This window comes from Stegostoma tigrinum, chromosome 40 (assembly GCF_030684315.1).
Source record: "Stegostoma tigrinum isolate sSteTig4 chromosome 40, sSteTig4.hap1, whole genome shotgun sequence".
NCBI lineage: Eukaryota > Metazoa > Chordata > Chondrichthyes > Orectolobiformes > Stegostomatidae > Stegostoma > Stegostoma tigrinum.
In genome coordinates, this window is record NC_081393.1 from 6016271 (window position 1) to 6028793 (window position 12523).

At 50.6% G+C, this 12523-nt stretch overlaps 1 protein-coding gene across 2 annotated transcripts in view; it reads left to right on the plus strand.

Annotated features, from left to right (window-relative positions):
* The first annotated feature begins 3935 nt into the window (after positions 1-3935).
* Positions 3936-12523, plus strand: part of LOC125447910 (rho GTPase-activating protein 25-like) — a 53102-nt gene continuing 44514 nt past the window's right edge. Inside the window, exon 1 of one of the 2 annotated variants that reach the window (XM_059641082.1) lies at positions 3936-4126. In XM_059641082.1, coding sequence (XP_059497065.1) covers positions 3952-4126 — 175 coding nt within the window. In that variant the 5' untranslated portion in view covers positions 3936-3951. The remainder of the gene's footprint in view (positions 4127-12523) is intronic. The other variant, XM_059641083.1, reaches the window with a different exon arrangement.

Below are 12523 nucleotides of genomic sequence, written 5' to 3' on the forward strand. Positions count from 1 at the left end.
CACCTTGTTTAATGAAGGATGTCAAAGCCCTGGAGAGAGTGCAAATAGTAGAATGAGGCCAACATGAGGTATTTTGGACATAAGATTAGAGAGATTGGGCTTAATCTCAGAGAAGATTAAGAGGTGATGTTATTGAGGTGTTCAAAATTATGAACAATGTTGTCAGAGTAAAAAAGGATGTTGTGTTTCCATAAGACCATAGGAGCAGAAGTTAGGCCATTCAGCCCATCGGGTCTGTGCCGCCATTCAATCATGGCTGATAAGTTCCTCAAACCCATTCTCCCACTTTCTTCCTGTATCCCTTGATCCCCTTGATAATCAAGAACCTATCCATCTCAGCCTTAAATGTACTCAATGACCTGGCCCTCACAGCCTTCTGAGGCAGTGAATTCCATAGATTCACCACTCTCTGGCTGAAGAGGTTTCTCCTTATCTCCGTTCTAAAAGGCCTTCCCTTTACTCTAAAGCTGTGTCCTCAGGTCCCAGACTCTGCTACCAATGGGAGCATCTTCCCAACATCCACTTTGTCCAGGCCATTTTAGTAATCTGAAAGTTTCAGTTAGATCCCTCCTCGTCCTTCTAAACTCCTTCGAGTATAGACACAGAGTCCTCAAAAGTTCCTCATAAGTTAAGCTTTCCACTCCTGGGACCCTTCTTGTGAACCTCCTCTAAACCCTCTCCAGGGCCAGTACATCCTTCCTGAGATATGGGGCTGAAAACTGTGCACAATACTCCAAATGTGGCCTGACCAGCACCTTATAAAGCCTCAGTAGTACATCTCTGCTTTTATACTCAAGTCCTCTCCAAATAAATGCCAACATTGCGTTTGCCTTCCTGACTATTGAGTCAACGTACAAGTTTGCCTTGAGAGAATCCTGGACTAGAACTCCCAATTCCCTTTGCACTTAAGACTTCTGAATTTTCTCCCCATTTAGAAGATAGTCCATGCTTTCATTCCTCTTACCAAAGTGCCTGACCTCACACTTTCCCACATTGTACGCCAGCTGCCACTTCATTGCCCACTCTCCTAACCTGTCCAAATCCTTCTGCAGCCTCCCATCTCCTCAATACTATGTGTCCCTCTATCTGTCCTTATATCTTCTGCACATTTAGCCAGAATGCCCACAGTTCCTTCATCTAGGTCATTAATGTAAAAAGTAAAAAGTTGTGGCCCCAACACTGACCCTTGCGGAACACCACTTGTAACCAGCTACCATTCTGAGAAAGACCCTTGTATCTCCACTCTTTGCTTTCTGCCAGACAGCCAATCTTCTTTCCATGCTAGCACCTTGTCTCTAACATCATGGACCATTACCTTACTCAGCAGCCTCCTGTGTGGCACCTTGTCAAAGGCCTTGTCTATAATGAGGGCTCACAATGTAAAGATTGTCAGCGAGAGAGCTAGGAGTGAGGTGAAAAGAAACTTCTTTACCCAGGGAGTTGTTGGGATTTGGGGTGCACTGCCTGGGAGATTCCAGAGGAGATTTTGAAAGGAATGAATTTAGATGGCTGCCGAGGTAGGGCTGGAGAATTGGACTAACTGGGTAGTTCTTTCAGGAGCTAGTACAATCACAATGGGTCGAATGGCCTCCTCTACAATAAGATTTGATGGATTTTATGATCCACAGGGCTCCAGTTTGAGGGTAATGAGCGTAATGTTGGTGCTGGGATTGGAAGGGAGTTAGCTGCACAGACAGAAACAGTGACATTCCCTGAGTACTACAAGGGATTCACAGAGTTTCTCCTCTTCCACAAACTGTGTCCCGTTGAGGGTTCAGGAATGCTGTGTCCCTCCTGTCATTTGGTCAGGGTGGAAAGCAGATTCTTCCAGGTGAGATCCCATTCCTATGAAAACACGGCCTTCACCACGCCTGACAAAATCATCAGGCCAAAGGCAACAACGGTGTTTATCGAGGGAGAGCCCACTGGGCAAGATCCAAACGGGGCTCAGGAGAGATGGTCACAGCCGAGAGCTGGAAGTTGAGGCCAATAATCGACTGATGTCTGTTTCCAAAGCCAGGTGGCTGAGTCCATCGTCTGGGGCCATCTACTTCAGATGGTGCTTCAGAAATGCATGTTGTTGTTGTGGCAGGGGGCGCTCATCAGTCTCAGTGTCAAAGACTGAAATTGATGACCCGCCCCCGTTACCCCGTGACCCTAACAACCAGATCTGGGTGATACGGTGCTATGTTTGTACAGGACACTGTTGGATGGCTAACCTGATACAAACCTGTTTGGGTTCCCAATAGCAGCACACTGTCACCATGTTTCCAGTGGCCATTAGTGAAGACGGAGTCCAAGAGCTTTAACACCTTGGGGTCACGCACTGTAGTGTGTCATATGTGTGCTTAGAGTCGTAGAGCTGTACACACACTTCAACCCAACTAATTCATGCTGACCAAATATCTCAAATTAATCCAGTCCCATTTGCCAGCATTTGGCCTTGATCTCTTTGAACCCTTCCTATTCAGAAACCCATCCAGATGCCTTTTAACTAGATCAAGAGCATGTGTCTGAAAGGGATACTGACCATTAGGTCACACACACACGCTGCCACATTGATAAAGTAACAGCCCCTCTCTTCCTGCTTGGAGTGAGTGTATGTTGTCAGTGGCAGTGCCAGCAATAGAAGATGGCAGTGCAGTAGCTCACATTACTTCTGCTGCTGTGCTTATGGAGTCCTCAGCCACTGCAAGGAGTTTTGCTTGAGGCAAAGTTCAAGGGCTCAACCAGGTCCCTTTTAAAGGTCAGGGGGTTTCCTGCCTCAACAGCCATTGCAGTTCCCTAGCACCCTCTGAGTGAAAAAACCTTTTCTCAGGTCCCCTTTACTTTACTTTCACTTTAAAAGTGTGCCCCCATGATCTTTACCCATCAGTTAAGGGGAACAGCTGCTTCCTATCGCTCTGTTCACGCCCCTAACAATCTGAAACACAATTTCCAATACTATATTATAGAATATTATATTACAATGTTATACCAATCTTCACCCTCATGCAAATCCCAGCCTTGTGCTCGAAAGAGAACTCTGGCCTATTCCCATTCCTGGAATCCCTCATTCCAAGAACCATTCCGATCAATGTCTTCTGACCTAACTCATGGGTGGCTCAGTATTTAACACTGCTGCCTCACAGCGCTAGGAACCTGGGTTTGATTCCACCCTCGGGCGACTGCCTGTGTGGAGTTTGCACATTCTTCATGTGTCTGCGTAGGCTTCCTCCGGGTGCGCCGGTTTCCTCCCATAGTCCAAAGATCTGCGGGCTAGGTCGACCGGCCATGCTAAATTGCCCGTAGTGTTCAGGGATGTGTAGGTTCGGAGGGTTAGTCACAGGAAATACAGTGTTACAGGGACAGGGTAGGGGGGTTGGGTGGGATGCTGTAGGGAGGGGTTGAATGGCCAGCTTCCACAATGTAGAAATTCTGTGATCCTTCAGGAGGAGCTGTCGCACTGAGCCTCTTTCCTCCTTATTGAGTTTGGTTTCCTGTTGGATCCAGCCAATATCAATCAGAATGTTGAAGATCAGATGAAGAGTGAGGAGAAAGGGTCAGACGAAGAGTGAGGACGAAGGGTTGTGAGAGAGAAAAGCGGAGACTTCAGTCAATGTGGACTCAGGATCTGAATGTGTTGGCCAAAGATACAGAAGCTGTGTTCTCAGAGCGGCTGAGATGACCACTGACTTTCTCTGCAGTAACGTCAAACTGGAGACGCTTGTCTGTTTGCAACATGCTCAACAGGCAGTGGCCCTTCCTGGGGTGACCACGAAACATGGGGTTGGGTAGGAACACCCTGAGCTGGGCTGCAGCACACCCACTCGACCAGTGGGGGTAATTTTTGTTTCATCTGGTAGTTGTGAAATACGAAGTGAAAGCCGAAGCAGGCCAGGCGCCTTCCCTTTGCGTGTGGAGACTGGCTGGCTTCATACCTCGTCACAGTCGGCTTACACAGGAACAAGGATGTGGGCTGGCAGGCATCTGCAGAGGCTGAGTCGTGGACCAACCTTCTTTGAAGACAGCCGCCAGCAACTCGAAGAGAACACTTTACCATCTTTTCAGAAGAGGAAAATCATGTCACTGAAACTACCTCGCAACGTCTGGGATTTCAACCTGAAAGCAGATGTGAGCCGAATAGGTAACTACCAGCTTTTGTCTGTCAATCTCCAAACTTCAGCCTGCTTTCCTGCCTGGATCTGTGTGTGTGTGTGTGTCTGTCTGTGTGTGTGTGTGTGTGTGTGTGTGTCTGTGTGTGTGTGTATGTGTGTGTGTCTGTCTGTGTATGTGTGTGTGTGTGTGTGTGTGTCTGTACAAGGACGTGCGTGTGTCTGCATAAGTTTGTGTGTGTGTGTGTCCGTATGTGTGTTTGTTCAAGTACTGATGTGTTCGAGTGTGTGTATATCTGTGTATGTGAGCGTATGTGTTTTTACATGTGTACATGTATGTGTGTGTCTGCGTGTGTGTGTGTGATTGTATGTATGAGTGTGTACACGTGTGTGTGCATGTATACGTGTGCGTGTGTGTGTGTGTGTGTGTCTATGTCTGTACAAGTCTGTGCGTGTGTCTGTATAGGTTTGTGTGTGTGTGTGCATGTCCATATGTGTGTTTATACAAGTATGTGTGTGTTTGTGTGTGTATGTGTTTTTACATGTGTATGTGTGTGTGTGTGTGTGTGTGCGCGTGTGTGAGAGTGATTGTGTGTATGAGTGTGCATACAGGTGTGTGTGTGTATGAGTGTGCATACAGGTGTGTGTGTGTGTGTGTGTGTGTGTATGAGTGTGGGGAGAATTGTCACTGCTGGAGAAAGGAACGCGTCATTTTTTGCAGTCTGTGTGTGTGGTTCCCCTCTGCATTTACAGCGAGTAGCAGCACAAAGCAAAGGGACCTACAGCTCTGAAGTGGTATTCTTGTCTGGGTGGCATTCAGGTGCCTGATGCACTTCATGGCTAGTGCCAGCCTGACTGAAAGTCCTGGCATTTTGTGACAGCCTGTGTGTGCCCGGCCATTCCCCATGGTTGTGTGAGTGGCACAAGGCAGCCTTGGGGGCAACTGTGCTGGAGAGGGCTGGGGAGGTATTGTGTCTCTGTCTGTCGTGGTGAACGAACAGAATTCTGCATCAGGTAGTAGTGAGGGTGTGCTCTCCCTTTTGAGAGTCGTGTGTGACAATGGCTCAGAGCTAGCAAGTTCCAGTCAATGTAAGGCAATAAATCAAACCAGAAAGTGAGATAGAGAGAGAGAGGTTGCAGCTGTAGGGAGGGGAGACAGTAAGCAATGATCAAGATTGAAAGCTGCGCCTTTGTTTGAAAAACTTTTGTTGCCTCAACATTTGATGTGGTCAATCGTGGCTCTGGTTCTCCAGTCTCCATATCCTGGACTTTCCCAGCGGTGGTGTTCCCCTGGAGTGTGTCCGGTGGGAATTCTGTTTGTTGCTCTCAGAAGCTTCGCTGTCGGATCTAGATGTTCACTTCTCCCTTAATCGTTTGGGAGACTTGGCAAGTACTTTTTGCCCTGAGAGTTGAACTGAGTGGCTCACTCGACCGTTCCATCAAAGCGGTGAGAATCTTGCTGTGGCTGTTTGGCGGGGGAGGGGGTCAGGCAGAGGTCAGAATGGCAAGCCCCCTTGCTGTGGAAAAAACTAAGGAGGAGATGAGAGTTTGATGAAGGGTCTAGGCCCGAAACGTCAGCTTTTGTGCTCCTGAGATGCTGCTTGGCCTGCTGTGTTCATCCAGCCTCACACTTTAGTATCGAGGAGATGAGAGTGACCCAGATATCAGCAATTGGCAATGATGCACCATTTATGGAAATGTTCACTTGAATTCCGCCTGCTTTTGTGGTGGGATTTGAACCTGGTTTCCTCAGTGCCTTAGTTCGGGCCTGTAAAAATTACCAGCCCAGTGACATGACCACTGTCTCTCCCACACCCTGATCTTGAATACTGCTGGCCGAGTACACTGTAGGTTGTAGACGCTCCACTCTCCCAAATTTCTTTGCCATAATCCATTGTTTGTGTCAGGGACTTCAGGCAGCCAGGCATGCCGACAGTTCCCGGTGTAAAGCTCTGTCAAACCCAGCTCAAAGTTCACCTCTTTGCCCTGCCTGAACTCTCCTTTCCTGCCCACTCTCCATTCTCCACCTCAATGTTCCCCAAGCAGGAGCATTGGGGATGACCTTGTGAGGAATATTGACAAACCTTCCTGTGTCTTGGTGCTGCTTCTCTGTGTACAGGCCAATAAGGGAGACCTGAATACCAGCTATTGCTGCACCAACAGACCATTCGGCCTGTCTGTTGGTCACTGGTGTGGGTGCTCCACGTGAGCCTGCTTCTAATCCCTCATTGTCCCACCCTATCGACATACCTGATCCCTTTCTCACTCCTTCCCTCTCTGCCTTTATTCAACTTGATGTTAAACATTCCAGGCATCTTAATCCCAGTGATTTTAATGTTTGGAACTTCACCATCCCGGGGTGAGGGTGGGGTGGGGCAGAATATGCATCAGTAGTTCTGGTGGGGACTAACTCAAAGGTCAGGCAGACTCCGCTCCCTCGTCAGTGGAAGCTTCCTGTGTTTCAGTTTACTCTGGTAGTGCGTATTTCAGTTAGGGCACTAGCTTGGCTATAATACATATGCCCGGCGCAGAAACTGGTCGGAGCAGAATGTTTGGAGCGGATTGACTCTGTGCTCCCCGATCCCATCTCCAAGCTGCCCTGTGCTCCCTGATCCCATCTCCAAGCCGACCGTGTGCTCCCCGATCCCATCTCCAAGCCCACCCTGTGCTCCCCGATCCCATCTCCAAGCCCACCCTGTGCTCCCCGATCCCATCTCCAAGCCCACCCTGTGCTCCCCGATCCCATCTCCAAGCCCACCCTGTGCTCCCCGATCCCATCTCCAAGCCCGCCCTGTGCTCCCCGATCCCATCTCCAAGCCCGCCCTGTGCTCCCCGATCCCATCTCCAAGCCCGCCCTGTGCTCCCCGATCCCATCTCCAAGCCCGCCCTGTGCTCCCCGATCCCATGTCCAACCCCACCCTGTGCTCCCCGATCCCATCTCCAAGCCCACCTTGTGCTCCCCGATCCCATCTCCAAGCTGCCCTGTGCTCCCCGATCCCATCTCCAAGCCCACTCTGTGCTCCCCGATCCCATCTCCAAGCCCACCCTGTGCTCCCCGATCCCATCTCCAAGCCCACCCTGTGCTCCCCGATCCCATCTCCAAGCCCACCCTGTGCTCCCCGATCCCATCTCCAAGCCCGCCCTATGCTCCCCGATCCCATCTCCAAGCCCACCCTGTGCTCCCCGATCCCATCTCCAAGCCCACCCTGTGCTCCCCGATCCCATCTCCAAGCCGCCCTGTGCTCCCCGATCCCATCTCCAAGCCCGCCCTGTGCTCCCCGATCCCATCTCCAAGCCCGCCCTGTGCTCCCCGATCCCATCTCCAAGCCCGCCCTGTGCTCCCCGATCCCATGTCCAACCCCACCCTGTGCTCCCCGATCCCATCTCCAAGCCCACCCTGTGCTCCCCGATCCCATCTCCAAGCCCGCCCTGTGCTCCCCGATCCCATCTCCAAGCCCACCCTGTGCTCCCCGATCCCATCTCCAAGCCCACCCTGTGCTCCCCGATCCCATCTCCAAGCCCGCCCTGTGCTCCCCGATCCCATCTCCAAGCCCGCCCTGTGCTCCCCGATCCCATCTCCAACCCCACTCTGTGCTCCCCGATCCCATCTCCAAGCCCACCCTGTGCTCCCCGATCCCATCTCCAAGCTGCCCTGTGCTCCCCGATCCCATCTCCAAGCCCACTCTGTGCTCCCCGATCCCATCTCCAAGCCCACCCTGTGCTCCCCGATCCCATCTCCAAGCCCACCCTGTGCTCCCCGATCCCATCTCCAAGCCCGCCCTGTGCTCCCCGATCCCATCTCCAAGCCCACCCTGTGCTCCCCGATCCCATCTCCAAGCCCACCCTGTGCTCCCCGATCCCATCTCCAAGCTGCCCTGTGCTCCCCGATCCCATTTCCAAGCCCACTCTGTGCTCCCCGATCCCATCTCCAAGCCCACCCTGTGCTCCCCGATCCCATCTCCAAGCTGCCCTGTGCTCCCCGATCCCATCTCCAAGCTGCCCTGTGCTCCCCGATCCCATGTCCAACCCCACCCTGTGCTCCCCGATCCCATCTCCAACCCCACCCTGTGCTCCCCGATCCCATGTCCAACCCCACCCTGTGCTCCCCGATCCCATGTCCAACCCCACCCTGTGCTCTCCGATTCCTATCTTGGAATGTTGCCAGTCAGACATCAGCACCACCAGGACATAGAGAAAGCAAGCTCCTTCAGTTTCCTGACAGTGAATTTCTGGCAGCGAACGGCATCCAATGGATGCAGCGAGACAACATTGGCTGGGGCCCCCACTGAGCCTGCTGTCCCACCATCATTGTGCACCCACACAGAGCTCTCCACCTCGGCCAGCTTGAGCTGCTGCAAAACTCCGCTGCCTGCATCCTGGTTCAATTTGTGTGCCAGTCCTGAGCACACCTTCCCACCTCCCTCAATGCACTGATCCCTGCTCCTGGTCAAGGCAACACAGTCTCATCTTCATGTTCCAATCGCTGGGAGAAATCACTCATCAGTATCTCCCTGGCAGCCCAAAAACTCTCCTGTCTGTCATTCCCCTAAGGCTGGCCTCATGGATATTTCCAGCTTGAAGCACTGGTCCAGGCAGGATCCAGAGCTCAGCTATTCCCTGTTCAAATCCCTCTGCACCGCCTCCCCTTTGAATCTACACTTTAATCAAGCCCATCACTGCCTGCCCTCCAATCGGCTGAACTCGGCCTGGGTCACATTAGATTTGATTCTGACCCCTTTAGCACATTTGACTCCAAGAAAAGGAGTGATATCAATCACTTAGGATTTAAGAAACAGGAGAAAGGGTTGGAGGGAGTCGGGGTGAATAAAATGTGGAGCTGGAGGAGCACAGAAGGGCAGGAAAGTTAATGTTTTGCTTCTGGGACCTTTCATCAGGCCTCAGCATTGGAGGATCCCAACAGTCTAATCCTATCAGTAGAGAGAGAGAGAGAGAGGGGATGCAGTTAATATTTTGAGTCTCACGAGCCCCGCTTCCAATTTTCGACATTTCAATATTGTGGAGTTACGCTCGGGCAAGATCGATTGAAGGAAGTGTGAACAGTCCAACAGGATGCAGCAATCTCGACGAGATGAAATCGGGAGGTAGAGGCTTCTCACAGCCGGTCAGGGAGTCTTCAGGGGAGTGCAGATTGAAACTCAATGTTGTAACAGCCAAGAAACAACCCTGGGGACGTGCTTTCACCTGCTCGGTGACCTGCCAGGAAAGGTTATCGCAGGATTCCGATTCAGCCACAACATTGGCCACTAAACTCAGGAAGTGACCTGCAACAGCATGCTTCACCACCAGAGCAGTGGACAAAGAGCAGGGGACTGGCATCCACTCAGTAGTTCTACTATAGCACAGTTACAACATTTAAAAGCCATTTGGACAGGTACATGGATAGGAAAGTTTCAGAGGGAAATGGGTCCAGTTCACTTTTTGGAAACTGGGTCAGCACACTTCGGTGCTGTATACCTCGACGGCAACTTGAGGCTAAGAGCTAGCATATGGATAATGGGCCACATAGCCTCTATCTCTGCTGTGTACCACTCTTGGCTTCTGTGTGTGTGGGGGCTCAAAGGAAGGTGAGACAGACAGACAGACAGCCAGGTTATAATCCCTCATCTGTCTGACAATGTCAGGCCCCCTGTCTGCAACAAATCTTCAAGGAATAGGAGCTGGCCATTCAGCCCCTCAAGTCTATCCCCACCATTCGGCCAGAACATAGCCCATCAGCCCCTGAGTTTCATCCAGCTGTACATACTCTTCCCTCGCTTTCCTCCCTCTCTGAGTCTAGGCAAACCATAGCCCTGTGTGTGTGTGTGTGTGTGTGTCAGACTGACATCTATCGACATGTGAGCGGCAGAACCCTCAGAATACGGGAAAACAAACAAACAATGCCTGTGCTCTGGAAGAACCTTCACCTACAAAGCCACTGCACAAAGAGGGATGAGGTCGCTTGGCTACTAGCCAGCTGCAGGAATGCAATGGGCCAAATGGCCACCTTCAGGTGATTTGAGGAGTTGCGTTTGATAGGGATGGAGCTCATTCAGCAGGGTCACGTCTCACAGGGAAAAGCCAGGTTCCAATTGAAGCACACAAGGAGAAACTCAGCCAATGTCTCCTAATTCCACACCCGATCGTGCCCCTCAACGAAGATCAATGATGGACCTGAACATGTGAGACACAGTCTGGGACAGAGTTCTTGCTGAAAGGCAGGAGAGAGCAGCAACCCCATGTGGAACAGGCTGAAAATCCGAGCAGGGTGACTTTCCAAGCAGTCTTAGCAAGTGCTTCTCACGCAGAGAGGCTTAGTTGAGAAATTTCAGGATGGATGAATTAACACTGGCCTACCTCACCCTAACTGATCCTGTGCGCTACGCACAATGTAATGCATTTTGTGTCTCTGTGGAATGGCACCAGGCTCAGCTTCAGAACATTCTCCACATTAGCATGTCCTCACCCAGCCTTGGTGTTTGTTAAACTTCCAATGTTCTGTATGCCAAAAGATTAAACATCTCAGGCAAATTTGGAAATCCCATGTATATACTGTAGGAGGAGGGAGCTGTTCCTGGTATCCTTGTTAACAGTTATCCTTCAGTTAATAACACTCCCTGGACATTATCACTGCTGTGCCCTCTATGACAATAACGGCTTCCATAAGGAAGACTTGATCAGCCATGACTTGCAAGGACAGGAGAGAGAGGATTTTCCCTGTCCATCCTATTAACAAGCTTGCCCTTTAGCAGACTGAACAGGATTGAGATGCTCTCCTGGCCCCTCTCTGACAAGTGGTGATACTGTGTGCAAAGGGGCATGGTACCTGCCCCTTACCTGGAGGATATCGGTGCCTTACAACATTGGAAAGGACATCAGTGATGGAATAGTGGGCAGTGTGTTGTTGCCTGTAGTGTGTAGAAGTGAAGGAGGGAGGTGGAACAGTTTCATACTGTGTAGTCTGCGGTGTAACTAACAGGCTACAATGCCGAGCAATTAGAAACTGGAGGGTATGACCACCAACGGTGCACTGACATTTTCGCCATCCCATAGGCGTGATCGAGCAGAGGATTACAGCTGTAGAACATGTGTGTGTGTGTGTGATCACATCTGTGTGAGATTGATCTTGTGTATGAAAGGTTGAGGATGAGTGTAAGTGTGGGTGTGTGAGTGTGAACGTGTGTGTGTCTGTGTGTCAGTGTGTGTGTGAGTGTGAGTGCATGTGTCTGAGTGAGTGTGTGTGTGTGTGTGTGTGTGTGTGTGGAAATGAGCAAGTGTGTTTGTGAGAAACAGAGAGAGAGATAGATAGACAAGGTGGCCATGAGAAAAATCAGATGTTCTCCTGAAAGTGATGTTGCACTCGCACTGAAAGGCATCAGAAAGGTGTATTAGGGGTGTATTTTGTGTAGCAAGGCTTATTTTGAATGTCTGAAAGTGCAGCCGTTGTTTAGCTGAGTCCTGTAACAGGATGTGGCTTTCTTGATAACACTGCAATGCTGGAGAGACTGTAAATCTTCAAGAGGGAGACAGTGCTGATTTTCTCAGATCAGGCAACAGCCCCTGTGCTCTCCGTCAGGCTGCTTCTCAGAGAGACAGAGTTTACAAAAATAAGTTCAAATTTGAGCTTTCTGAGTAATGGTGCAGGCTGAGACCAGCACATGCTGTATGTGACCCACAGCACTCAACCTCTGAGCAGTCGTGGGCTGTGGGGTCTTCCTGCACCTCCATTCAATGACAGAGCAGCACTCCTACAGTGCGGCATTGGGGAGACAATGCCTGTCAATGTCAGATAACTCAGCACTCAGTCCCATCATCAAGCTCATCAAAAAGCAATATCTAACAAAAAATATTGAGTGCCAGGCAAACCTGGGAGGCCTGGCAGCATCTGCGGAGACAGAGAGAGAGAGAAACAAGAGGGAATGTGTCCAGTGAGCCTTCTTCAAAACCTAGTCCATTCTAATGCAGGGAGAGCAGACACAGGGAAGAGATGGAGCTCAGCGAAAGAGAAACAAACAGTTGGACGTAGGAATGGGTTACGGTCAGTCAGGGAGAATCAGTAGGGGCTAATGGGGACCACTTGTGACTGACAATGGGCCATTTGTGTCAGCAGCCCATGTGGTGACAAGGCCAGGTGTGTGGGATTGGGGTAAGGATGTGGGAGAAGGTGTTCAGGCCCGGAGAGAGAGAGAGAAACGTACAAATGCACAGAACATTGTCTGTGTGTCACATTGTTAATATTGTCACATGCAGCATGCACTGCTCATCACTGCCTACCATCTACAGCAATAACCCCAAACAGGGCTCGATGTTCACAGGAAATCAGCAGAATAGATGTGACGGTGTATGGTGTTTGTGCGGGTGGGTAAGGAGCCAAGAAGGGGAAAACTTGGGTTGCGTCATGCTTTTTAAACATCAGAGAAAAAGACCACGTG